At 34.9% G+C, this 27,801-nt stretch overlaps 1 protein-coding gene across 18 annotated transcripts in view; it reads left to right on the forward strand.

The window, feature by feature from the left end:
- Window positions 1–27,801, forward strand: part of Itpr (Inositol 1,4,5,-trisphosphate receptor) — a 181,457-nt gene that overhangs the window by 43,939 nt on the left and 109,717 nt on the right. For 8 of the 18 annotated variants that reach the window (XM_083117057.1, XM_083117056.1, XM_083117058.1 and 5 more), the window contains exons 12-22: window positions 218–519; window positions 3,079–3,172; window positions 3,477–3,652; window positions 4,949–5,104; window positions 6,178–6,219; window positions 10,374–10,530; window positions 13,401–13,545; window positions 21,855–22,036; window positions 23,799–23,962; window positions 26,036–26,201; window positions 27,460–27,765. In XM_083117057.1, coding sequence (XP_082973183.1) covers window positions 218–519; window positions 3,079–3,172; window positions 3,477–3,652; window positions 4,949–5,104; window positions 6,178–6,219; window positions 10,374–10,530; window positions 13,401–13,545; window positions 21,855–22,036; window positions 23,799–23,962; window positions 26,036–26,201; window positions 27,460–27,765 — 1,890 coding nt within the window. Of the gene's footprint in view, window positions 1–217; window positions 520–3,078; window positions 3,173–3,476; window positions 3,653–4,948; window positions 5,105–6,177; window positions 6,220–10,373; window positions 10,531–13,400; window positions 13,546–16,925; window positions 16,956–21,854; window positions 22,037–23,798; window positions 23,963–26,035; window positions 26,202–27,459; window positions 27,766–27,801 lie in introns of all 18 variants that reach the window. The other 10 variants (XM_083117059.1, XM_083117072.1, XM_083117064.1 and 7 more) reach the window with 4 other exon arrangements.

Genomic DNA, 27,801 nt, shown 5'->3' on the forward strand with positions numbered 1-27,801 from the left:
GCTTCCTAACAGAACTGAAAACTTTTTATAAACTGTTGCTCTACCTCATTTCATGGAAGTTGAATTATATTATATGTTTTGGTCTTCCATTTCTTGTTTGTTTTCATTTGTTACATTATTTTTGGTTTTGTTATTGTTATGTTTTTTAATTTGTGATTTGTTTTGTAGTCTTGCAGTTTTCTTTGTGATTGGATATCCATGCTTTATATTTTTACAGGAATACATTGCCAAACATTTTGGATTTATGCAGAAACAGATAGGCTATGACATATTGGCTGAGGATACAATTACAGCATTGCTTCATAATAACAGGAAACTGCTTGAAAAACATATAACAGCAGCTGAAATTGAAACTTTTGTGGGTTTAGTCCGAAAAAATATGCATAACTGGGAGTCACGTTTTCTGGATTACTTGTCAGATTTGTGTATATCAAACAAGAAAGCAATTGCTGTGACTCAAGAATTGATATGCAAGAGTGTTTTAAGTTCAAAAAACTCTGACATCTTAATTGAAACAAGGCAAGTTTTATAACAAGCAATGTTCTGGCTAATATAAATAGTATTTGTTGTTAGAGTAGTTTGCATGACTTGTTGTTTTGATGTTTATTGGGAATTGAATTTTTAATATGAAAATTCAGTTAATAAATGTAAGGCATTTGCTGAAGCTGTGTTTTCAAACCAATACCTGAATGCTACATAAATTTATAATGTGATTACAAAACCATACTAAAATGTTTATTGAATTACTCCATGTACCTCTTTTTTACATTATGATAATTTAGCTTCAGTGACACTATAGTATTGTAATGACTGAAAAAGTGTTTGAAAGTTTTTGGTAGTCATCATTATATAAATATATTTTCATTAATATATATAATAGCGCTCTATGACGATATGTAATGCTCATGCCGCAAATTTGGGAAAAAACTGAAATTAAGGCGTTAGTAAATTTTGCATAATTTAGGAATTTTGCTTCTAGTGTCGACCCTATGAACGCTGGATGGACCAAGTTTTTAGTGAAGCACAGCATCATCTATGCGGATATGTAGTGCTCGTGCCCACTTTGAAGAAAGAAAAAAAAAACTGAAATTATGGCATTCAGCAATTTTGCGTAGCCTGACAAATTCTAACTTTCGGCTTTTGCTCCTGCTTCCCCCCTGGAACCTTAATTCTCGGATAATTCTTAAAATGTTGCTTTTTGTTCATTCTTACATTTATAATTTAAATTTTTCAAAAAAGATGCAGTAGTTGAACAGTTACAGACTTTTATCTTCAATTTATCCCATAGTAACGAAAGGGAAACAAAGTGCTTTTTTCAAATGGTGCTTGCAGAAAGAAAATGCACACAGTGTTTAGTATTATTACTACTTTTCTTCAGAACCATTCACACAGTAAAAAAAATCACAGTGTTCAATAATTAGTTTATCTGTGATTTTTTACACAAAAAAGAAAAAAGTTCTGCAACTTCTCTGCCTTCAACAACCGTATTATCTTTCAATATGAGGGTAATAAGACACAGCGGAACTCCCCCTCCCCCAGCAGGCCGCTCTTGACTCCCCCTCCCTTTCATCAGCTTGTTTGTAATGTTTACGACAGAAGGGGAAGTGTGACACCAGTGACTTGTGTGACAGCTTGAAAGATATCAGTTTCCGATCTGCTTTAGGCAGATATGACTTGCGAACTGCAATGCAAAGAACAAAAGTAGGATTATTTAGCACAGGCCAATCTGGTTCAAGGATTCATTGCCCATTCCATGCACTCCAATGCAAGGGACATAAATAGAATTCCAAGTTGAGAGTCTGGTCCCATGTTTGCAACTGATAAGAAAACCTGTATGGGAACGGGTGGCAGATGTTATCATCACAAATCTTGAACTCCAAGAGCAACATTCTTTCCACCAAGCAGAGTTAAAAATGTATAACTGTATAACTTACTTATGTTACAAACGTAACAGAACTGGATTTCAACTGAAATGTTACCATTGCTGTTTATCCTGATGGTAATAAACCAGTATTTTTTCATTGTTGTCATCGGTGATTGGCTTGCGCAGAAACGTTTTAAGCAAAGCAAGTCACTTTCATTCATGTTTTGGAACTCATAATGCTTGTACTTTTGCTACTGTAATAGAGCTTAATGGTAAATATGGACTACAAAGAGAAAAAAAATGTAAACGCATTAACAAAATAAAATGGAGCCTGATAGAGAAATTCTGACTTCATATTCAGAATCAGCATACCAAAAAACAAGAATCTGTGAAAATTATTCATTTAACAATATCATTGTTGACCAGTGTAATCAAGGATCCGAGGTGTGACACCTTGGGGAGGGGCATCGTGTAGTGGTTCAGTTCCCACTTGAAACTGTAGGTCCAGTCCTGATTAGACTATATTAGTGAAAAGAAGCAAACTTTTGACATATATGGAATAAATTGTGTTTACATCACGTTTGGAGATCTCTACCACACATCCTCATTTTCTACAGCATTTTAGGCAAAGAAAATATGCAAGGTACTCAAGTAATTACTGTAATTGGATAAGCTTTTTTGCACATAGCAATAGGCTAATGCATATCTATTTTTGTTATTTTTCATTGCTTTTTTGTTGCATTTGGCTATTTGCAGCAATGAAAATGAATGATGATTAGATAAAATTGATGAAGGGACACTCGCAAACACCCCATGTCCAGGCTGGAGTTTGAACTCAGAACTTTCAGTGGCAAGCTGAAATATTACAATATTAAATAGCAAATGTTTCTTGAACATAAATGGTTTATTAACCTCCACGATTAATACATGTAATCACGTGATTGCAACTGGTTTTACTTTGAAAAAGTAATCTGCATATTTAGGCATGTGTTTTCCAAAACTGTGGCACGCGAATGATGTCCATAAAAATGATAATTTGACAAGTTTTTACCCTAAATTACAAGATATATAACATATGGGATGGATACAGTTATCAACAAATTGATACACCAATGTACCTACCTATATTGACTGATATCAGTCAATCAGAGTACTGATTGATCTGACATAATTAATAAATTAATTAATTTATAAAAGATACTGTTATATTACAGAATGGAAAAGACTCAGATTGAAGAACTTGATGAGAATGGAATGGTTACCATCATGGAAGAGGAAGAAGTGATGCTGTCATGGAACAATTCCCAGGTAATATGTTCATCTTCACATGTACAACAAAACACTGGACTCATATCCAGAAAAAAAAATCATCTTTCTCCTTGTATTCTTGAAGATGCTGAAGATATAGTTATGATATATTATTTTCCTAGAAAGGTATTTAATTTTGTTTGTAAAATGCTAATTGTCATGTTTTTACATATGGTTCAACCAAAGTGCAGTGTTAAAGTATTGCAAAGGATTGAATTAGGTAATTCTATATAATGTTTATTAGTAAAATATCTTCAAATTTGTATTATAACATGTTATTTTAATAGCAGCTTTGTATTTTCAGGTATCCAGATCAGTTGCAGATTTGTCACGTGGAGCAAAAAATGGAGATAAAGTGGATCAGGCTATTCTTGATTATTATAAACATCAGCTAGACCTTTTTTCAAATATGTGCCTGAACAGACAATATTTAGCATTGAACAGTCTGTCTCCTCATCTTGATATAGATCTTATTCTCAAGTAAGTACCAATTTTACTAAGGAAGGAAAATATCTTTCCATGTAATTAAGTGATGATAGAAACACTAGTGGGCAGTAGCGGTGAGAGGGGGGGGGGGTGGCAAAAACAGTTTACTTTTTCTTTTCTTGGTAGACAAAGCTTAGCATTAAGAGGCCATAGTGCAGGAACAAAAAAAAAAGTGGGGTAACTGCACACACTCCCTAATCACTGCTACTGCTGGTGGTTATTAAAATTTAAGCAATAGCTAGACAGTTTTATGTACGCAAGGATTGAAGCATTCTTGACTTGGTTACAAATACCTTATCAGTCTCTCTTGTACTCTGAATTGGATTTGGTAGACTTTCAGGTTGGTGCCAGCTTAGTGACCGAGTACATTAAGTGGTAGACTTTCAATCTTGCCACTAAAATTTCCTAGTTTGAGTTGCAGTCTGGGCATGATTGTTCTTTGTGAGTGTCTTTTCATCAATTTCATCTTCATGACTAGCCAAAAGTGGCAGAAATGCAATATAAAATAACAAAATATGAATAACTTCCAGGCTGTGATCAATTAATTATTTATATCACAAGTAATTTCTTTCATTGAAACAGATGTAAAATTTTTAGGAAGTAAGGGAACAGTTAATTGGCTTATATCAAAATACAAAATAAAACACATGTTTTGCACTAGCATCAGAGAGAGAAGGATTCGAGGGTGCATTTTCAGGAAAAAACAGCATCAAGGAACATAAAATAAACACAAACACATTGCAGCAAGATCGTATCCAATTGCTGACAACAGGACTTCCAATACCAACAGTGAAAAAGTTGCTGCAGATAATGTATTTGACAGACTTAAGTAGGAAAGTACATTACTGTATCTTCAGTTTTAAGTAACCAGATGTTAATTTCTTAAAATGTATAAAATGCACTTTTTCCTCCCCCTGTGCATTTGTTTTTCTTTATTTTGTGACCACTGCCACCATTGTTAGTGTAACTTGATATTTCAGTGTTTTAAAAAATTACACTTAGAAAAAAATATACAGGTGTTATCTTGGCTCACACCATATGCCAACATCATAATATCAAAAGAGACATTCATTGTAGCACATCAAATTATTATTCCAATCGAAGAAACCAGTTACTTTCTAACACCCAGCATTACAAATACATAATTGATATTATGGTTTATCTAAAAGGTATTATGGTTTATCTAATGCTTACACCTTCTTATCTAATATTCTTGTGAAATAATGTGAAATTTAAAACTCTGTGCTTGTCAAGTTCAAAATTTCAACAAATAAAAATTTAATTTTGTAGGTGTATGTCAGATGAGACTGTTCCATATGAATTAAGAGCTTCATTTTGTCGCTTAATGCTTCATCTTCATGTGGATAGAGATCCCCAGGAGCAAGTTACACCTGTAAAATATGCACGGCTTTGGTCAGAAATACCACCAAAGATGTCAATACATGAGTAAGTGTTTCCTATTATTCTTGCTAAAATGTCTTATTTATATGCTTCAGAATGACATTGTTATATCAGGTTAAATATAATGATTAACTGTTTCCAGAATTAGATCATTTTCTGCATGAAACATATTGTTAAATATCAGAATATTTATTTGCAGCAAGATAAAAAAAATCAGGTGAAGCCAGGGCTGGCTCTGTAGATCAGTTGGTAGAACAGTCACACAATATGCCAGAAACACAGGTTCAAGTCCTGGTAGAGCCTGCATATTTCGCTGAAATTTCACTGACATTTACTGGTATTACGACAGTAAAAAGCAATTCCCTTTCTTGTTATAAAGGTCTAACAGAAAGTTCTTGCTCTGTGTGGTTTTAAAGAAAATAATAATTGATTTTATGTATGAACCAATTGAATAAACTGTACAATAATAAAACACAAAAACTGTAAATGTCTGCATTATTTTGTAACAGGTACATTTGCAGATTCTTCAGTCGATACTAATAAAAAACCACTGAAGATCAATTGCACAAAAGAAATAAAAAATAGACCTAAGTGGAAAATGAAAATATCAGATGAACTGAATCTTTTGCAAATATGCCATGTAAATAAATGAATTGCTATTGCAAAAATTATTGTAACAAGTAGTGTGATCAAGGAAAACTAAAACATTAAAACAGTGTTACCAAAGGAAAACTAGTAGTTGAGTAAGAATTTGGCATTTAGTTCACTAGCAGAATGAATTCTAGGCAACAAGCTTAGTTTATAATTTTCTGATGTAAGAATAATGAATTAGAACAAAAAATATTTGTATGAATACATTTACTTATGCATGAATACATACTTAGTTTCAAAACAATAGAAAGAAAGACTACTTTTTAATCAGATACGAAATGAAATTCTAAGTAAGTACATGAATTTAAATAGTGAATATCAAATCAATGTACTCTTATCATGGCTTATGTAATGCATAGAGAATTATGTAGGTTGTTGTGTATCATAAATATTTAAAGTGGACACTAATTACTAAGAACATGTTTTGAAAATGTCATATGCTGAACAGCATATTTCTCCATGTTTAGGACTTTGCCATTGTGTGAAGATGGCTACTCCAGATTGTTACAGTAAATATATTATCTTTTTTACATTGTAGATATTTCTATTCTGAACAAAAAATCTTTTCGGCAACTAGCCATTGAGAAGCCATTACTGCTTTTATTTCAGTATCAGGTACATGTATCTGGCTGCTCAACTTAATCTCTTACATGCTTCAGAGTAGCTATCTTCTAGCTTGTCAATTATCATATTTATTTCATCAATTAGTTATATTATGTCATGCTCTTTAAGGTTAATTTTTGTCATCAACTTTCACTTTCTTGCATTAATCATTGTAATCACATTTTCATTATTATGCATTTTCAGCAAACCTGTCTTTATTTGTAATTACAACTTGCAAAACGAGAAATACCTTGTGTGCTTTTGTTCATTGATAAGTTAATTTTGTGCTTTGACATTTTTGATGCATTTGGTGTAGCATTTATTATTGTGGTAATTCTTGAATGTGCATTTTCTTGTATTGATTACATCAAAAGCTTTCTACAGCAGATGCAGATGTGCAACATATCAATACGTATTTCCAAAAGTTAATTTATCTGTATATTATTGTTGATGGAATTCTGCTTCTTCATCAGGCTTTTTAAGGCTTTTGTAACCTGCGAAGCATGTCTGGTAATTAGATTTTTCAAAATTAATATTTTTGATGCATTACTGCAGTTTTCTTTTCCTGTACTTTTTTATTTGTAGTTTTAGAGTTCAGTATGACAGCATAACGGAAAATACCATTTGAGTTTGCTATTTTTTTCTGATTCTTTCAACTGCTGTTCTGTTTCTTTTAAAATGCTTGTTTCAGTGATCCAGACTTAATTTTTGGGGGTGGGGGAGATTGACATGACATAACATATATGTATATATACTGAATGAAGGCCAGAAGGGCTATACAGCAAATGAGAAGGAAATTGGAAAAATTCAGCAGACACTTGAAAAGTTAAAATTTTAGCAGCTGCGGCTCATATCTTAACACATTCCCGCCTGTAAAAGACCATGGTCATTTTAAAATATGTGCTTGTATTTGCCCATAAATGACTAAGATCCTTTAGCTGTGGTGTCAATTTTTTTTCAGTTTTATGTATTTTCTCCCCCCGCGTTGGTTGGCGAATGAAATGGGGTGCACAAAGTGACTTTGAGGGCAGGTACAATGTGGTACCCGAGAGCATGTCCGGATGCCAAATTACCGAGGGCTCCAGGGGCCAAACATGTTAGGATCCTTGGAGGACCAATGGGGCGGTCAAGGTAGGGGGATACCAGCAGAAACCCTCAAAGAAGTTTTGTTCCCATCTGTCAGGCTGAAAAGTCGACGAGAAAGTGCCATTTGTAGCCTCGAGTGTGAAATTGTGGAAAACTCGAAAATTAAAAATGGCGGCAACATGTTTTTTAGGGAAGTTTGGATTCAGAAAATGCCTGGGCTGACCATTTAAATGCCCCTCCCAAAGCTGGGTGTGAATGTGTTAAGATGTAAATGGATAGCACAAGGATGAGGCCATTCATGTGCTTATGGCTGTGCCTCAATTTGTCCTCAAAGTTGTTGCATGTGAGGACAAGATGGACTAGAGAGCTGAGTGCTGGGATTATGGGCTTCTGGTTTCACTGTTAAGGTAAAATTCAATGGAACTGAGGCCATGGGAGGGAGGGATATTGGGGTAGAGGGAAGTGACATCAGTGGTAGCAAGGGTGGTGTCTGGAGGCAATGGTGGAAGGGTGTCGATTTTCTGGATGAAGTTATTGGTGTTAGGAGGGCAGAGCTTATACTAGACTGTAAGTATAGAAGTCCACGAAAGCAGGAATTATTTTTTAGATTATTTTAGATTAAATTATTTTGGTGGGGGAGTTGTGGCTGATCACGATGAGTCTGCCAGGGTTATCAATATTGGGAATTTTTGGCAGTAAGTAAAACGTAGGGGTGGAGGCACAAGTGGTTCGGATCCCACTTTAAACTGTAGGTCCAGTACCGATTAGCCTTCCTGTGCATAAAGTGGACTTAAAACACCAAATCAATCAATCAAACAAGTAAAACATAGGGGTGCAGGGATTGTCCAGGGTGGACCTAGCAACTTTGCAGTTTGATCTTTTACTTCTGTTTCTGCCACCTTTAATCTACATCTGAAGATGAAGCACACGGCCACAAAAATTTTACTTTTCCAGTGTCTGGCAAGTGTTTCCTATTTCCTTCTCATTTACTATGTACAGTGGAACCCTGATTTTATGTTCCCAAATTTTACACTTTTCTGCATTATACATTTAGTCTTCATGGTTCCAACATAGCAAAATGTTATAAAATTTTCCTGAGTTTTATATTTTCCCGCATTTTAAGTTTTTTCAGCTTGGCCCCCAGAAAAAAACATAAAAATTAGGTTCCACTGTATGTGATCAATTGTAGTTATCATAGATTTTAGTGCTGTGCGTGTTACATTTTATGGTTGTGGTACTCCACTCAGTGTGCTTGTTCTACCCCAATTATTTATTTTGGCCCAGTCTTGTCATTATATTTTCCATGGCTACTTTTAATTTTTCTTAATTTTTCTACTTATCTTGAAATTGTGCTTAGTTACAAAATGAATGAACATTACAGTGTAATTTGTCATTTCTCAGATATTTGTTCATGCAATTAAAATCAATCTACATCTGAATTACTTTCCTTAGTTTCCTTCTAGTGTCCATGGCTTTTTAGATTATGTTCTGTAAACTGTCTAACTAAAAGGGGGGCCAAAGCCCCTCAAGAGGTTTTGTTGTTGTTGTTGTAGTAGTTGTTGGGTAACATTTAGTCAGTGCAACAAGTCTCATCTGTGCTGTTTTCTGCATTCCTAGACCAGAACCCTTTACTTCTTTTCAAGTACCCCCACATTCCCAAATTTGTATTCCTGGATAAAACTACATTTTTTAAAATTGGGCCACTTTCAGTGACAAAGTTTGTCATCTTGGATGCCATTTTTTGAGATCTACTCTGTGCAAGAGCTGACACAGTGGCCAAGCACCTGAAGTGGTCAACTTTTGAACTCGCCACTGAAGTTCGAAAACCAGAATGGGTTTTCTTTATGAGTGTCCCTTCATCAATTTCATCTATCATCACAATGATCCAAAAATGGCAGAAAAGGACACTAGATAACAAAAATACAACACACAAATACTCAAATATTCATCCTTCCACGATCCGTGGTCTCACATTTTCAGGTCTAAGTATGACCTAGGAAGCTTGATAATTTTTCAGAAAAATGTCCCCACCACCACCCATTCATCCACTTTCAGGGGCACCCTGGAGAGCTAGGGGACGAAAAGGTTCGAGTTCCCAACTCCAGTATATATGAAGGTTATATAGGTTATATAACTCACCCTGTACAATGTACAAGCACTTATACATTGGTTAATAAGCTCCCCATGTTGTTGCCTTGTAATTAAGGTGTCCTGGGTTTGATACCCAGTGAAGGCACATTGTGGTATGAATCCCAATTTAAACTGTAGGTCCAGTCCTGATTTGCCTATCTGTGCATAAAATGGACTTTAAAACTCAAACTCAATAAGGTGTGTAGAGAGTATAAAAGGCTAAGAACATGCAAGGATTGTGTGTGTGAAAACATTTATAATTTTAATGCTGAGTATAACTTTTTTTTTTGGAAATGGGAATATTTGGGGAAATAACACCAAAAAAGTCAGGTACATGGTGTTTCTCTGCCTCTTCCCCCTCTCTGTCCCTCTCTCAAATGCATATTTTCATTTTCTCAAGTATATTTTTATTTTCATTTAGTTATTTTTTTTATAACAGTTGCATTTGCCCACAAGTTTTTTTGCATTAAAAATTCTTTAACCACAAGTCCCTTGAAAATGTATAATTGAGGTTTCACCATGTATAACTACAATTTCCTGTTTTTGCTCATCCTTATAAATATTATTGTATATACCTGTTATAGAATGCAATATATTAGGTTATTTTACTGATAGTCCTGGTGCTTAATTTAAGCTTGTAATTTTGTGAATAGAATGGCAGAGATTGTACGCAAGTGTTATGAGGACAAGTGGCTGTAATTTGCTTTTTGATGTTAGTGTTTTGAATTGAGCAAAACATACAGTGATTACTATCCTGCTTTGCATGAATGCTAACTTCAATCAACTGTGTTTTGCTAAGTGTGCTTCACATATGTATTGCTATTTCTGTATTCATATTTTCCAGTTATGACAGCAACAAAACACCAGATCATAACAAGGAAGCCGTAAGGGCTAGGTTTGGATCAACAATTATGTTTGTGGAAGACTACTTATGCAATGTTGATGTTGTTGCTAAAATGTGGAGTTTTGTTGACCAGGAGCAAAACAAGCTTACCTTTGAGGTATTTGTTTATTAATATTTTTTGTAAGTAAATTATTTTTAATTTTGTCTTAAGAACCTATTTCCACTATTACAAATTTGTATTGTTTCTCTGCTCCTATTGCTGGTTAATTTTCACTTTATCCTACGGCAGTGGTTCTCAACCTTCATGAGCCTATGGCCTGGTAAACTCATTTTTCAAGAGTAGATTCCTCAATCCCAACAATTTTACTCATAAATAGCTTTCTATTTTTTAACTTTATATGGTAATATGTACTACTCTGAAATTTAATATTAAAAAATAAATTATGGCATAATTTATCATTTTGGACACCAAAAAATTTCAATTAACCAAATTCACAGAGATTATTAGTTTGATTATATTTAGGCTTGGTAACAAATTTAAAATTTGGTTTAAATTAGTTGACGACAACTGGATCTAATGAAATGTTTTAGTTTCCTCTTTCCAATATCATTAAATTTATTTGGTAAGTACTGATTTTCATTGGAATGCTTGATTTTGGACACCAAAAAATTTCAATGAACCAAAATTCCAATTTATTTGTTAATAGAAATTGCTGCGCAAACTAAATTGACTGTGGTGCTTATCTGACAACCTCCAAATTTGGAAGTGGAAAGCAACACATCCCCAGGTCTGATGCGGGCACACCCAACTTGCAGCAAATACCAAAACTAAATGCTAACAACTCGAAACCTGGCCCCCCTCACGTAACCACATATGCATTATTAGACTTAAGCGGATTGTAGGTGAGGAATTGTTAGGTTAGGAAGGCCAGGTTTACAGATCTTAGCTTTTAGTTTTGGCATTTGTTGCAAGCTGGGTGTGCCCTGCATCAGACCCACGTGTACCTCTGGTTAGAATGTATAATCATTCACCGCCACTGTCACGAAATGATTTCTGGCTGTTGCAGCCAAAACCATCTTTCCAGGTGGTTGCCAGCTTGGGCTGCAAATTGCTTCACTTTTCTGGCTCCAATGCGAGAAAGACCCAACTATTAAAATTCAAATTTGGAGGCTGCATGGGAGACAGTCCCCTCTCAGCAGCTTTGATTTCTCACTTGCACTGGCAAGAAAGGATTTTATCTTATCACTGGTAAACCCTGAACGCAAGGTCATCTTTCCAGGTGGTTGTCAGCCTGTGCTGCAAGTTGAAAACTTCAAGAGACCCGTCTTGCAATGCATCGGTTAATAAATGCTGGTCTACGGCATAGGTCTTTCCTAAAGCAATTGACTTTCTGTTGCTGAGATAGCAAATTTCCCTCATACTTTACATTAATGGTTTTATACTGATGAAGATTTATAGAAATATTAACAATGTAAAATGTTATGTAAAATTAGTTTACATAACTTTGAGAAGTTGATACACACAATTACACTGGAGTGACCACCATAGCATTTCCTCTTTACATCATTCAGCCATAATTGATTTGTCTTGGCTATAGATAAACACAACATTTTGGATTCTAGAATTGCGAGTTGTATCCTACATGACCCAGATGTCTGTAGATGATTTACATGCACAAAATTCCTTGAAGACTGAAACTGAATATATCCTTTGAATGTCTGAATTAAAGACAGTAGTAAAAAGCCCAAATTCAGGTGTAGACAATGGTCAGTGTGTCGCACGTGACCACTGTTCCTATTGTTCCAACAGCTGCTATAAGTGCATCAACCAATGGTCTCTGTTGTATGTACTAGTGTGAAGTATTTTAGTCAACTTACGAATTTTGTGGATAGATAAGATTGAGCATAAAATTGTCATTATTTCATTTATCAGTCATTATTTTATACTTAACTTCGTGCACACTGTGGTGTAGGAACCCCACTCTGGCACACCACTGAACTGCAGCATCCACCTCTTCCACTTTTGAGGATCCCACACATACAACCTACCCAGTATCAAAGTACGAACTGGGTTCTGTTTGTTTGATCATGATAGAAGAGTCCCATGGTTCCGGGTACATTCTTGCTGTGTTCCCATCAAGTATAAAATAATGCTTGTTAAAAACCATACAAGACACATAAACAGTTCCTGGTTTGAATCCCAGCCTGGGAATGGGTGTTCTTTATGAGTGTTCCTTCATCAATATGATCACATCATCACTCATCTCCACCTTCACAATTAGCCAAAAGTGACAGAAAAGCTGGTTGAGAGACTGCAAAGAAGACGTGGTCGAGGTTCTGGTGACACTACTTACCAACCTCGACCACGTCTTCTTTGCAGTTTCTCAACCAGCCCTGATGAGGACTCAGAGATGGAGTGGAAAGTTTGAACAAACTTTTCAAGTGTTTAATATCTTGCTGTTTATGTGTTTTGTGTGGTTTTAACAAGAATGTTGTATAAATTAAATTTGTTAGTTTGTATGGCACTCTTTTAAGCAGTAAGCAAATATGACAACTATGTTGTAGTTTTCATGAAATACAACCTTCTGCTAAATATCTCTTCTCTTGGACATGCACTGAATGTAACAAGAATAATCTATCATGCAACATGAAATAGATATGAAAAATGAATTCCAGTACTTGGTATTTGCTTTATTTTTTCCTGAACATTATTCCACGTGAATGCTAAATGTGTGATCAATTTCACTGCCTTTCTGACAGCTTTATGAGGCATGCACTGGTTGGATTTTGAGGCAAGTATATGCTTACTTTACACCTTCAATAGTAATATAAGATCTGATACTGAAGTGACAGTACAGAGGAAGCCGCCAGAAAGATGGCAAAATAGATCATACTTTTAACTTCTACGTGTGATAATGAATAAGCTGTGGAGAGCAAATTATCTTGAACATGTTCATTTGTATAAGTAAAGTTTGCAAATGATTTCAAGTAATTTTTGGAAATATTAATTTTTTGTCTCTACTTCAGGTTGTTAAACTTGCACGAGATCTTATCTACTTTGGGTTCTACAGCTTTAGTGATCTTCTCAGGTTGACAAAAACCCTTCTAAACATCTTAGATTGTGTTTCAGAAAGTGATATAAATGGAAAAATACCAACTGGAGAAATTGATTGTAAGTATTAAATTGTTAAATGGCATAGAGTATGACATGGAAAAGAGGAAAATTGTATGCAAATTAACCACACATAATTACAGGTGCTGTGACCTGTATTTACCATTTTCTCATTTTAGTTTAAGCTATATTTATTAAACTAAAACATCTGTTAAATTTTTTATGAGGTGAAAAATTATATAGTGCCAAAATTATCAGAGCATGAAGAAAGAGATACACTGGAACCCCAGTTCTACATTTTTAGATAATAAGAGAAACAATTAAGTGGGGAAATGTAATAAGTAGAAAAGCATGAGGGAAGGAGAAAAACTCAAATGCATGTAAGGAATGATTAGTGTAAACAATTTGTGAGTGAGTTATGTAGCTAAATTTTTTTCAACAACAGGGTAAAAGCAATATTATAAATTTGCAAAAGACGAAAGCAAAGCATGTGCAGAGAAAAATGTGATGTAATATTTGGTTTCCACAGTCGTGCCATATCTTCTAAACCCCCCCCCCCCCCCAAACTAAAGTTTTGTGATCAAACATTTTCCCCATGTGAATAGTTGTAAAGTGAAGTGGTAATGCTATTTAATTTGATATTGTGTGAAGATGTGTGAGAGTCAAGATCCCAATATCTGACTTACATTTCAGTGAGTCTTTGCTTAGCCCATCCTCGACCTCCATGGTGGAGTTGTTAGCACAGCACACTACAATGCCAGGGGTCCTGGGTTCGAATCCCAGCCTGGGCATGGATGTTATTTGTGAATGTCCCTTCATCATCAGTTTCATCATATCATCACTCATCCTCACCTTTGTGATTAGCCAAAAGTGGCAGAAAAACAAAGTAAAATAAACCAAATCAATCACAAACCCATCCAAGCACTAGTGGCTAAAACTAAAACTGCTGCCCTTAATAGACTTGCATGGCTAAATTAAGCCCATTAAACTATTGGTAATATCTAGACAACAAGTGAAAGTAAATCACACAAGGATCCACATGAATGTTCTAGAAGGAATTCTAAGCACATGCAATTTTTCAGATTTTGAAATATCATAGCAGTTTTTCGAAAGAGGAAAATTAAAAATCAGCTGCCTGACCTCAGCCTAAGGTTCAGCCAAAACTCAGGTAAATCAGAGAATGGAAATTTTGCAAAATTGAGTGATGAGAAAAGAAAGAAAAAATTGAATGGCCAATGCAACAGGCTTCTGGCAAATTTTGTGACATCAACACAGCTTGAGAAAATATATAAACTTTGAAACTGAAGTTAGGTTTAATGTAAAATTTCCCTAGACTTGTTAGGAACATAAAATTGGGGTTCCATTGTATATCATATTTACATGAACTAGTTAATGCATTGTGGTTCAACTGATTAACTCTTATTATCGGTTTCATTCATAACTTGCACATTGAACGGGCACTCTTCATATAATTTTTTGATTGGTTATGATCTGTGTGCTATCTTAATGAGAAAATATCTGCATGTAACTGAACTGCTGAGACTTCATAAACCAATGGTAGCAATGGGTTTGTGTGCTGAAAGCTACTTCAGCTACCTCCTGCATGTTTCCAAAAATCCATCAGTTGCCATAATTCTAGAAATCTTTTTTTTTTTTTAATTTATCAATGTTTCCTTGATTGTTTCATGTTATATCCAAAAATGTGTATTAAAACCCTTTGCAAAACCAGCACTAATGAGTGTAATGAGCTATATTGCACAATAGTGTCATTGTACCTTTTATTATACCTGTCTACCCACCTATTCACTGTGACGAGGTTAACCTTTTCATGTAAAATCTTTTTGGTAGATTCTTTGTTTCTTTAATAATGACAGCATAGCAAAACCTATATATTCAGGATTATTTTGTTGAATATTTCTAAATCTTTTGTTTACTGAAAAGCCTCTCCATGTGGCCCAAGCAATTAGCACTCGTCTTTGGTCCTGGGTTCGATTCCTGGTGGGAGCTCCAAAATTTCGTGTTGACCTAGCATCGTGAGGACAACCAAAGAGTTACTTGAAAGCAATGGTTGTGGATTTTCAAAAGACAGAAAACAGTGCAGATGGGACTTGTGCTGATCATGTCTCCCCTAATGAAAAGCTACTGGGCTGGCCTTAGACCTCAAAGGGCGGTTGCCACAGAGTTTATTTACTTCATACTTACTGAACTAACAAAATTCACTTTTATTATTGAGAACTGAAATTTCCATTTGTACTATTTTTTAAGTTGAGGGGGGGGGGGATGACACATGCACATGCACACACTCCACATGCACATACTTGCATACGCACATACTTGAGAGACGAAAATATTAATAACTATTATTGGAGGTTGGTAGTTAATTTTATAAATAACATAGTTGTAGATACACAACTGTGCTGTGAGGGTAATGACAGAATTAAGTGCTTTCTAACCATATCATTTATTTTTAATGCATCCAGTGGAAATAAGACAAACAGACGTACAAAAAACATGCATGGGGGTCTACTTTCAACTTTTGTCCAATCTCCACTTCTTCAAATGTTTGTTGAAGGTGTAGTGAGTGTTTGTTTTATGGACCAATCAGATTGCAGTGACTCCTCCTTGCAAATACACTATGTGTTAAAAGTTGAGAAGGTTAACTACTTGAAATTTCTATCTTTGCATATTCCCTTTCATTTCTCTTCTGCTGTCATTTCTTCTCCATTGTGTGTGGTGTGTACCTAATGGCCTCAACATGCATTATGAATATGGAAACTTTTTTAGTCTTCAAATTTTAGTACCAGTATTCTTTTTAGTGTTGTTGTTGACCAGCTTGTTTTTATTCCTCTCAGTGGGTGTGAATAGCCTAAGTCGTGATGCATCCAGATGGATTTTTATCAGTTACATCAGTTTTAATTCTAGGCTCCCAAGTTTTAGTAGGTAATATTTTTGTGCCCATCAAGAAAATGATTCTTTGCTCAGAAGTATCACCGTTTTTGTCTCACTCATATCTATCCCTATTGTTCATTGTTAAACTTGCTTGTAGAAGATCTTAAAGGGAGTGAAACCTCATACATTCCTACCAAAAAATCATCTGTCGTTACTTTAGGATGAATAAATATGCTTTCTGCATGTACTAATCACCTTATTTGTCTGGTGCCCATTCTTTGGTATCTTTTAAATTGTGCAAGTACATACATGTTTCTTACATATGTAAGATAAATATATTACATTGATTAGTATTTCAACATTGTCGTTCTGTTTGTAACATATCATTTACACTACTACATTTTATCTGACATAATCTTTAACTCCAGAACAGAATATTATAGTTATTTTACATGAGGTATTCTTATTTTGCAGCTATGTATATTTTTAGTAAATAATAGAATTATATTTAACATTTGTGATTTTTATTTTAATTTGCTTTTCACCTAAAGCCGAACAAATGGAACCTGGTGATAATGAAGGTATAGTGAGTTTGAGTTTGAACAGTATATATTGTTTCAGTACTCAATATCTATAAAATATGATAAATTATTCATGCAAAAATAATCATAAGATTTGCTGCAGTATAATGCCAAATTTAATATATTTATACTTTTGTTATATTTAGGTTTCATAAATTAAAATTAATTTTATACCTGCCATGGTTAACTTTGAACAAGTTCATTACTTTTTAGTTATTATTATGTGAATTAAGATACAACTAAGATTTATCTAAAAAGAGAATTGTTTGAAGTAATAATAATAATAATAGTTTAATATGTTATTAGTTTAGTTATTTTACATATCCAGAATCCTTCTGATCCACATCTCTCGAACCATATTCCCCATTTACATTCATTTGTTTGATCAAGCATGACACTGAGCCTGTCTTTTTTCTCTTTTACATATCTTATATGCTTGCTTGCTCTTTTTTTTTGGGGTGTGTCTGGCAAGGTTTCTGACTTGTATACTGTAATTTTCCTAATTGAGAATCTTTTATCATCATCCATTTCTATCTCAGATTTTAAACATCCATGCTCTTTACTTGTGTCAGGAAGCAGAGAACATGTCTTTTAGTGTTTCCCTGTTTGTGCCATTAACCTGACTCTTCAGCAGGGTACATTAGTATAAAGGTTGGTGCAGGAAAAGACTGCAAATGCAGCCCAGTTATTCTCCATATGGTGCCTACTCATCTGCACTCACTTCCTTTACCAACAGCTATCCTTATTCATTCTAAAAATTTCACGTTTCATTTTTCCACCCAGTTTTTGTTCGCGATCGATTTCACCACCTGTCTGGTGGCAAAATCGATCTCAAACTAAAACTGCATGGAAAAATGAAACTTGAACTTTTTAGAATGAATTACCTATCTCCGGGTAACTGCCAAACAGATATCTTTAGATACAAGCTATCCTTATGTAAATGTTTGTAGTTTTATCTCAAAAGAAGATTCACCATATTGTATTGTGGCTTTTTAATGTAACATTTCTACTTCATAAGGTTAATTGTGACAATGAAGATGATTTGTGTTAGATGAAAGAGCAAACTTATTGCTCTGGCTAAGACTTGAACATAGTCTTTGGAGGTCACATTGAGAGTCAATTCATTTCAACTCCATCCCCATGAAGATTCATATCCATGCATTTACACATAGGGAAAGATCATTATGTTGAATTTTCTTGATCATATAATTAAATCTTGTAATTCTGAAGAAGCCAATTATTTAGGAATGGGAATTCTATTTTTACCTTTAAAATTGCCAGTAATTCAACAGTAGGCTGGCTACCTTTACATTGTTAGAGCTGTTTTGTTTACTGATATAGGATGGGGATTCATATAACAGCTGCCTTGTTAGGAAATTCACCTTACCAAGCCACTAAGTGTACTTTGTGAAGTATGTTGTTTTATTAAGTCTTAAATTGTTTTAAGTTTTGAAATTTTATATATTTGTACAGTCACAAACACTTCTGAAATGCAATGACCATACTGGCTTTTGGTAGGATCTCGCTACAACCCAGAAGTGCCTGTGACTTTGAAGTAACATTAATATTTCATTAAAAAAAAAAAAAGGTAAAGTGCTCCCCTGTGCTTAGCACCACGCCATGAAGGCATATAGGGGGTGTGGTTGTAACGCCCCACACTTCCTTGATCCGGTCATGAGTGGGGAGATGTGATCAGCATCATGCCCCTGACTACCTTTACCCCCCAGGGTTTCCCCCAGGTACCCATGTTATTCGATGCTGGGTGGGCGCAGGGGCCGCTTCCAACGTTAGAAAAGTTCCCGGATTTGAACCGGCCTGGGATTGAACCCGGGAGCTTGAGCATGGTAGTCAAACGTGTTACCGATTGAGCCACTGCGGCCATTAATATTTCATTGAGTTATAAATATTTGAACAGAATTCTGTGTTCCTGTTAAATTGCCAAAACATTTTAATAGCAATTTCTATATTTATTTGAATGCTAAATTTCTTTATCAGATGGATGGATATGATACTTTTACTGATAACATATTATTTAATATAGGCATATCAGTTTATAAGTAAAATTATTGAGTTTTTAAAATATTTGTATAAATAATCTGTAACTTACTGACAATATCTGACAGTTTATTATTAATTTAATGGGGTAGCCCCCACATCCTGCTTGCCACTTGGTTGTTGCTTGAACCAAGCTAGTGTTCTCTTTCATGCAATATTTCACCTCAATGTATTTTGTAGTGCATGTGCAGCAAATTCATTTTCCCAGATGATGATTCAGGAAACTAGATCAAATTTTGGGCAGTAAAGTGAACAAATAATCATAAATGGGTACATGAATGTTAGTATTTAGTGGTGTCATTAACCATGATGTGAGCATGTAAGACTTCTCATACACCTGAGTACTTTTTATACATTTATTTATACATGTATGCTGCAATAGGTTAAAATGTGGTATAACCTTTATCTTTTTGGCATACTTTACTATTAATTCCTAATAAGATAATGTAGGCATCATGAAAGTACATGAGTGATGCAAGTTTTCTGTAATAGTACAAGGAGCATGGTACACTGGGTCAAGTGTAGTAAAGGTGGTAGCATACTTTAGTTTCATTCGTTTGCCCTTTCTCTTCAGATATATAACAGTTCTTTGTGTGTGTGTGTGCTTTGCATTGTGTACCAATCTTTTAAATAATTTGTGTGTTGTGTGTACACTTGCATATACAGAGAGGCGCAAGTCGGTTTACCCAGACAATCAGAATGCCAGCTGTGTTTTCTTCAGTGCATATATTTCTTGGTCATCCAGACATCAGTGCATCAGCAATGCTACTTGTTTACAATTTTCTGTTCAAATTCCACAAATGTTGCGATCTATGTCCATTATGGAACTTAGCATTGAATCCTTTCTCCACTTCGGCTCTTGTTTGTGTCATGCTTCCACCCTAACTGGATCATGTAAACACATTGTTCTATCATGTGCCAAAATACCAGCACAGCACAAAACAGGACTTGCTCAAACAAAGCTCACCAACTGACTGGCTCACTGACTCTCTACAGGTAGACAGAAGAAACATGGGTGCAGCATTTCCAGCACATGTTGTGTTGAAGTGTTACCAGACTGAACCTACAATGATCACGAAATATCAGTGAATTCTTTCGATCATTATTTCCTCATTCCATCATTAGATCCATGGGTAAACTGACTTATGCACCACTCTGTAAAATTAAATATTTTACTTTGTTTTTTAAATGTGTTACATGCTGGACAACTGCATGGTTATCAATATTCATAAGTTTGTCATAGTTACATTCTTGCATGTCAACTAGAATTGCATATGAAAAGTTGTTACAGGTCATCAATAAAATCTGCACAATTGCCTTCACATTATGGTTTGCTCTTTAAGAAGTTGTATCCTTGGATGGTATGAAGTGTTTTATGTTTGAGTGTAATTTGGTTTGCCTGTCTAAAAAGATGCAGATTGAGATGTCCTTTTCCTTTTGATGAATTATAACCAATTTTTACATTGAAAATACCACACGTGTTATACACGTTTTGTAAGGGACTTCCTCAAAGAAATGCATAACTCATGAAAAAGGTGTAAAAAATAGCATGCCTCATTAAATTAGTAGCAACTGTGAATTTTGAAAGTTAAAATTTTGCCAAATGTGCTCGACAGTTACAAATTACTCACAATAGTGAGAATTGTGTTTTTCCTCTTCATATATACAGTATTAAATCCAATTTGATCTCAAGATAAATAATGTTACTTTCAGTTGCCATCAGGGGAAATGAACACTACTTCTTGGTACAAATAACAAATTTATACTTACACTACACTTTCCTCTCCAGCAAAATGTGTTTATTGCAGCCAGTGTTATTGTTTTAATTCATAATTAGTGTAGTATGTCTAAAATAACATTAAATATTCCAATATGTATCTTCTCCACGTTTTGTTTGCTAATTCTTATTGAAGACACCATTCTATCTTTTTGTTGATGTCGGCTAGGACTGGGACTGACAAATATACTGGTATATTAATGAAGTTTTCTTTCCTAGTGGATTCAATTGTTACAACACACATGTATATGTATATGTGAGAAATATGTTACATTAAAAGAAATTAGCATATAATGCTATTGGAATTTCCAGAACTAGAAAAGAGAAAAATACTGAGAAGCATATAATTGTGCTTCCACTGTATTTTCGTAAATAAAGCTTGAATGAATCGGTAATAATATATGAATAAAAAAAATTAAGTTATAATATAGAAATTATTGTTTTCACTTCATACTGTGCAATATGTTTGTTTTTATGAAATGCATCAGCTATTTGAATTGGCATTTCTTTTCATGTGTCTGTTTTTAGCCCATGTTAGTATTACTTTTCGTTACGTTAAACTACACAAAATATTAATATAATGATCAAGAGGAGAAAGGAAACATTTCATTGCCTGTAAATTTTCCTTACATTATAAAATTTGTTTAAAAGCATATTTTTAACTTTGTTTTTAATGTTTAAGTGGACAGTTTCATGCATGAATGCATGCATGTCTGTTTAGTATGCCCTGTTTGTTATTTCTTTCTGGTTATGGTGGGTGGACATTATGTTCATTGTGTGCAGTGTCATAACACTTGCCATTTATTTCTTTGTGTTTTGCATTTTGTGGTTATCTTCATAATACAGTGACATCAGTGTTTTAGATGAATTAGTGACTGACAACAAATAGCTGGAAGATATGTCTTTCATTGATTATATAATATTTTGCAACAGCACTTTTGTAGAATTTTACTTCAATTTTGCATGTTTCGTAGTTATGTTTTGTAGCTTGTTACCTTATTTGGTGCATGTGCTGTTATTGCTTGGATGTGTGCATGATGTGGAATTTTCCATATGTCATACTGTAGCTGAAGGGGGTGTACTTCGCTCCATTGGGGATATGGGTGTAGTCGTTACCAGCCTTACCCTTAGAGCAGCAGGACTTGGAAGATCTATGATATTTCCAGCAGTTCAGAAGAAGACATCGCAGCTGAAGAAGGAGAATCCCTTGGTGATGGACACAAAATTGAAAATAATAGAAATATTACAGGTAAGCTTTTAACAACAAAATGTGATAATTTCTAATGAACTCTTTACACAATTAAGTCTTGTACCTCTTTCTTTTTATTCTCATGATTGTTTTCATGACCTTGATGTAGTTAATGCATGCTAGCACTATTAACATAACAATACAGTATTCTATAAGATGCAAGAGTTTGTTTTGGAGCCTCCCAGTTGGTGTAGTGGTTATGTGTGTAGTGGTTATGTTGTCACCTTGTAATCAAGGAGTCCTGTGCTCAATACCCAGTGGAGGCACATAGGAGTTTGGATCCCACTTTAAACTGTATAACCAGTCTCAATAAATATATGTGTGCATAAAGTGGACTTAAGCCAAATTTCAAACTCAAAAGTTTGTTTCATTAGTGCTGTGTGCCTTCACATGGACTTTATTGAAATTAAATTATTCAAAAAATTTCATGGGCTTCATTGATGACATATATGATATATATATATATATATATGATGATATATATACTAGTTTCAGGATCTTGTTTTCTTGCTTACTTAATATTTTCACCTAGTTTCTGTTTGAAATATTATAATGTTGGGTTTAAGCACTATTGATGCACAAAGATGGACAGGATTTGCTTTTCATTTGTTGCTATTATTCCACAATAAATTAATTTTGATGGTCCACTGGTATCATTGTTCCCAGATAGAGCAATGAAGACAGTGGATCTTTGAAATTGTAGACTGTAGAACAGCAGTTCCCAAACTTTTTGAGTCCTGGAGAACTTTTCAGGAGAGAAATTCATCACTGAGCACTATCTTTGCACTTACGCCAGTGATTCTTAAAGGTCTCCGCAGGGGCTCCATGATACTTTCTGTGAAAAATCTGTCACACCTTCATACTCCAAAGTTTCCCCAGTGACTAGTTTTGACCATTCCGAGTCCCTGCCACAACTTAGCAGGCAAATGAAAGCGGTACCTATCGTGTCGCTGCCGAAAGTTTGAGGTTGCCACGGTGTTTTTGAAGTTAATGAAACCGCTACTGAAGTAATAAACTGCTGCAAAGCAATGTTTCCCTGATGCTGTTCTTTGATGCTCAATTGGAATTTAAAACACATGATTGCACCACAACATTTACATCAGTTTCTTACCATCTCTTCATTTCATTTGGCTTCACGTGATTTGGGGAAAGTGTCGAATCGCAAGTCTGCACATAGGGTGGTAGTGAATATTTGCCATGGACCTGTGGCTCAAGACTGGGACCTTGTCACATTGAGGCCAGTCATTAAAACACTTTTTTCTTATGAATACTTATCATGCAGTTGTATGAGCATTTTCTTTGTTACCATAAGTACTGCATGCCTAGAAAATCAGAAACACTAAAAGTGTACGTATGGTGTCAGAGCTAAAATCAATATTTCTCAGAAACTTAATTCCCGAAATCTCATTGACTGTAAAAATACAATTTTACTTTGATGGGCATAGAAAAAATGTTGGGGATTGACAGCTTCATTTTTGGGTGAAAAGAACTCCGCAGTTTGAAAAGTTTGAAAACCACTGCCTTGGGCCAAAAGTGTGTGTGTGCATTTTGGACTGCTTTTACCAAACTGTATTAACCCAAGAAGTAGAAAAGCAATGTAAAATAATAAAAATTAAAATGGAAATAATTCAACGGTGTACAGGAGTGTATTGTATCTAGCTAGACTACTTTCTTAGAAAATTTGATCATTCCTGTTGATGTAATTTTTTCCTCCATCATTACCATGCTTCTACATTTAATTATGAAAATATTCTATTCACAGTTTATATTGGATGTGCGGCTAGACTACAGAATTAGCTGTTTATTGTCCATCTTCAAAAGGGAATTTGATGAAACTGAGAGGACTGGGGAATCCGTTCCTGTTGGGCAGAAGAGAATCGATCTGGAGATAATTGGAACACAGGCAGAGGGGATATTTGGAAGCAAGTATGTTTTTTTGTGGTTCTGTTGTGATAACTGTTTCTATATGTAGGTGGACACTTACTTCAAGATGAGACATTGTTTTGTATCTTTATTAAGGATAAGATATTGATCTGCAATATATCAGTGTATTGATTCATTTATTCGTAAAATTGCCTATAATTTTATCATTCAATGGTCTATAGATACCTTGAAAATTGTGCAAATTTATTATTAGTTTTACATAACAAGGAATAATTCATACATGATTTTAGAAATTCTTTAGAGTTAGAATTAGAAATTAGAATTACAAATTCTTTATTCATGGGCGAAGTTCAGCCTGTGGCTGCTCTATATCAAAATACAGTGGAACCTTGATGTTACATTTTTGAGGGGCTAATGTGCAAATGCAAACTCCAGGGAAATGTTATGGTCCCAATATATCAAAATATTATGAAGAGTTAGATGGGCAGGCCATGTGGCATGAATGGGAGAGAGAAGAAGTGTGTACAGGATTCTTGTTGAAAAACCTGACTGTAAGAGACCTGTAGGAAGGCCAAGATGAAGATGGAGGGATAACGTTGAGATGGACCTAAAGGAAATCTGTAAGGATGGAAAAGATTGGATTAATCTTGCCCAGGATAGGGACAGATGGAAGGCTGTGTTGCTGCAGCCATAAACCTTCAGGTTTGAAAGGCTAGAGAGAGATACATATATTGGGACCATGAGGATTGATGCAGGAAAATGTAATATCTGGGAATGTAAAATCAGGATTTCACTGTATAGGATTTCTTTTCCATGACAAAATACATTGCAGTCACAAGGTTCAATACATTAATTAAGAAGGAGAATGATTCAATTTTATATCAAATAAGTGGAATATCAGTATTGAAGTTGAATATCCTCTATCAGTATTCAAAAAGATTTCATATCAGTCAATTCTAAATTTTTATGTACTACCATGGTATGTAAGGTTTAATTTTCACAATGGTGGATGAAATTAATATTCACTACTTGAAACATACATGGCTGAAATCCATGTTCAAGGTCATTGTCTTGCTCTTTGGACATGCACCAAAAAACAGCAGAAATGGCACTACAGATGTTCATCAACATTGTGTGAGCATTGTCCAAGTGATAAAAATGAGTTATTGTGGGAATGATGGTCTTGCATTGGTTGAGCTATGTAAATAAAAACTTTTTGTGTAAAGATTGGATATTGGATTCTGGGGAGGGGCTCCTTGATAACACAGTGCTAAATGAAATGTAATCAAGGGGTCTTGGGTTCAGTTGCTGGTGGATCATATTTAGATGTTTCAAATCCCACTTTCAGCTGTAGGTTGTGTTGATCAGCCTATCTGAGCATAAAATCTACTTGAAACTTTGATTTTGGTTTCAAATCTGGCATTTGGCAGAATGGTTTTTCATAGTACCTTTAGTTATTGAAATGTCCAAGTTGTACTAGCCTCGTCTAGTTCACTGCACTTTTTGACTCTATCTGCACTCACAAGTCTAGTTGGTTACATGGTGCAACACCAACTCGTCTACTTAGTTGATTTGGAGTCAAGTTTGGTGTTTGCACCCTTTGCACTATGTTCTGGAGTGGTGTAGAGTGGGGGGTGTGGTCACATGATGCATGCTAACTAATCAAATCAATGTTTAAAACAGCAGACAGGCATTTGTTGAATATTCTGAACTTCATCACTACTATTTGTCTACTTAGTTGAACGTCATTTCCTTGTATCAGCCAGCTGGCCCCTGTGGTGGAGTGGTTAGTACATCATGCTACGATGCCAGGAGTTTGAATCCTGTCCTGGACATGGATGTTTGAGTGTCCATTCATCATATCATCACTCATGCTTTTTGTGCCACTTTTGCAAATTTGAGAAGTAAAATAAGCAAATCAATCAATCAAGGCCTTACACCAGCCTGACTGGGGTACACCTGCACTGCACCTGGTGTCAAAAAGTGCAGCAAACTAGAGTGGGCTATTCATCAGAAAGGGTGCATGCTGTAGTAATTAACATTGGTAGAATATGCCATCTTTATGGTGGTGTATTTTCGTCATTAAATACACTGATGCTTGTTTTCTTTTGGCAGTGAAGACTGTGCAGATTTGGATCTGGATAGGCAAGGAGGCAGAACATTTTTACGGGTATTACTCCACCTTACCATGCACGATTATCCTGCTCTGGTTTCTGGAGCACTGCATCTATTGTTTAGGCATTTTAGTCAAAGGCAGGAAGTTCTTCAAGCTTTTAAGCAGGCAAGTTTAAAAAATTATAATCTAATATATTAGTTAATTTGTTTTGTGGGAATAGTGTTGCCTTCCATTTTGTCTGATTAACTTGTATTTTGATTTGCTGTTGCACAAGAGATAAGTAAGTAATAAATATCATTGTAAGGAATTAGTCTTGACATTGCAAAAAAGTATAGTTTTGTTTTACTTGCAATAATTCAAACTTGGGTGAAAAAAGGGAAGTACTAATTGACAACATTTTGGCTAAAATTTGTAGTTTATTGTCTACTTTTCACCTTTAGCAGCATGTAGGACAAATTGTGGCTATACTGCACCACTGTGTTTTACAGTTTTGCCATCCAAAAAAAATATGTTCACTCATAGTACTCAATTCGTGCTTCGATGTGGCACTGTGCATTTTTCAATTAGAAGTTCCTGCTCTGTTATAAACTTTCTTACATTACTTACCATAGGAGCTTTCCTTTATCGTATTTCCATGTTGTAAACACACAGTATTGCCAGGCCGAACTTTGGTTTTTAACGTGGATATGTATGTGAATTTCCACTAGGATTCAACTTTCTTTATTTCATTTTTTCATCCGTATTTATGATATTCATTATATTTTTGGACACTGAAGTTTATATTTTTTAATAGCTGTAAATTATTTTCGTTAATTTAAATTGTTTTTCTTGAATTTGTTTGAGAAATATATGGTTTTTGGTGAGTTTATTGTTCAAGGTTTCCCTAGCATTGTGCTATAAGGGAGACAAGTGAAGTCAGGGTCTTGACTTCCTTATTGCACAAAGTAAGGACAACCGTGCGTTGTGACATCACTCAAGGAATGCCTACATTGTTAGGTTTGGTTCTCTTAGCATAAATACACTATAATTATAAATATATATAATATATATAAATATACTATATTTATGCAAAGATAACAACCCAACAAGCCTAAAATAAAATATTAAGACATCTAGCCTTACATCTGCACATAAATTAGGCTAATTATGTTTCATTTATTATGGAGGTTCCACAATCTTAATACTAGTATTTTTTCCCCTTCCAATTGATTCCTCACCCTAAAGCCTACATTTCTGCAATCCTTGATTCATACCCTTTCCAACGATGATGTATGATACATGTTTCTATTAGGAAGGGTCGATTTGACATCCTTATCAAAATGGTTAGTGTGTGTGTGTCTGTGGAAGTGTGTACCTGTATTAGTATTTTCTCTGGGAGTTGTGTTCAATATTTTGAATATTAATAAGGTTTCTTACCTTACAGGTACAACTCCTAGTTTCGGACAGTGATGTTGAGTCATACAAACAGATTAAAGCCGATTTGGATGTTTTAAGGCAATCTGTTGAGAAATCCGAATTATGGGTTTACAAATCAAAAAGTTCAGAGGAACATAGTAAGAAAAAGAAAAACAAAGATGAAGATGGTGATGACACTCAGGAAAGAAAGGAAGTTCAGAAGAAAAGCCCTCCTGCATTGTCATCATCTGATAAACAGGGCTCAGCAATAGATCTGGATATTGGTCCACCATTACACCCTGACCAAGCTGAAGAGTATAAGAAAATGCAACAAGTAAGTGCAAAATATTGTATGTATGCAGATTTACTG

The sequence above is a fragment of the Lepisma saccharinum genome, chromosome 2, assembly GCF_977018435.1.
Source record: "Lepisma saccharinum chromosome 2, izLepSacc3.1, whole genome shotgun sequence".
Lineage (NCBI taxonomy): Eukaryota > Metazoa > Arthropoda > Insecta > Zygentoma > Lepismatidae > Lepisma > Lepisma saccharinum.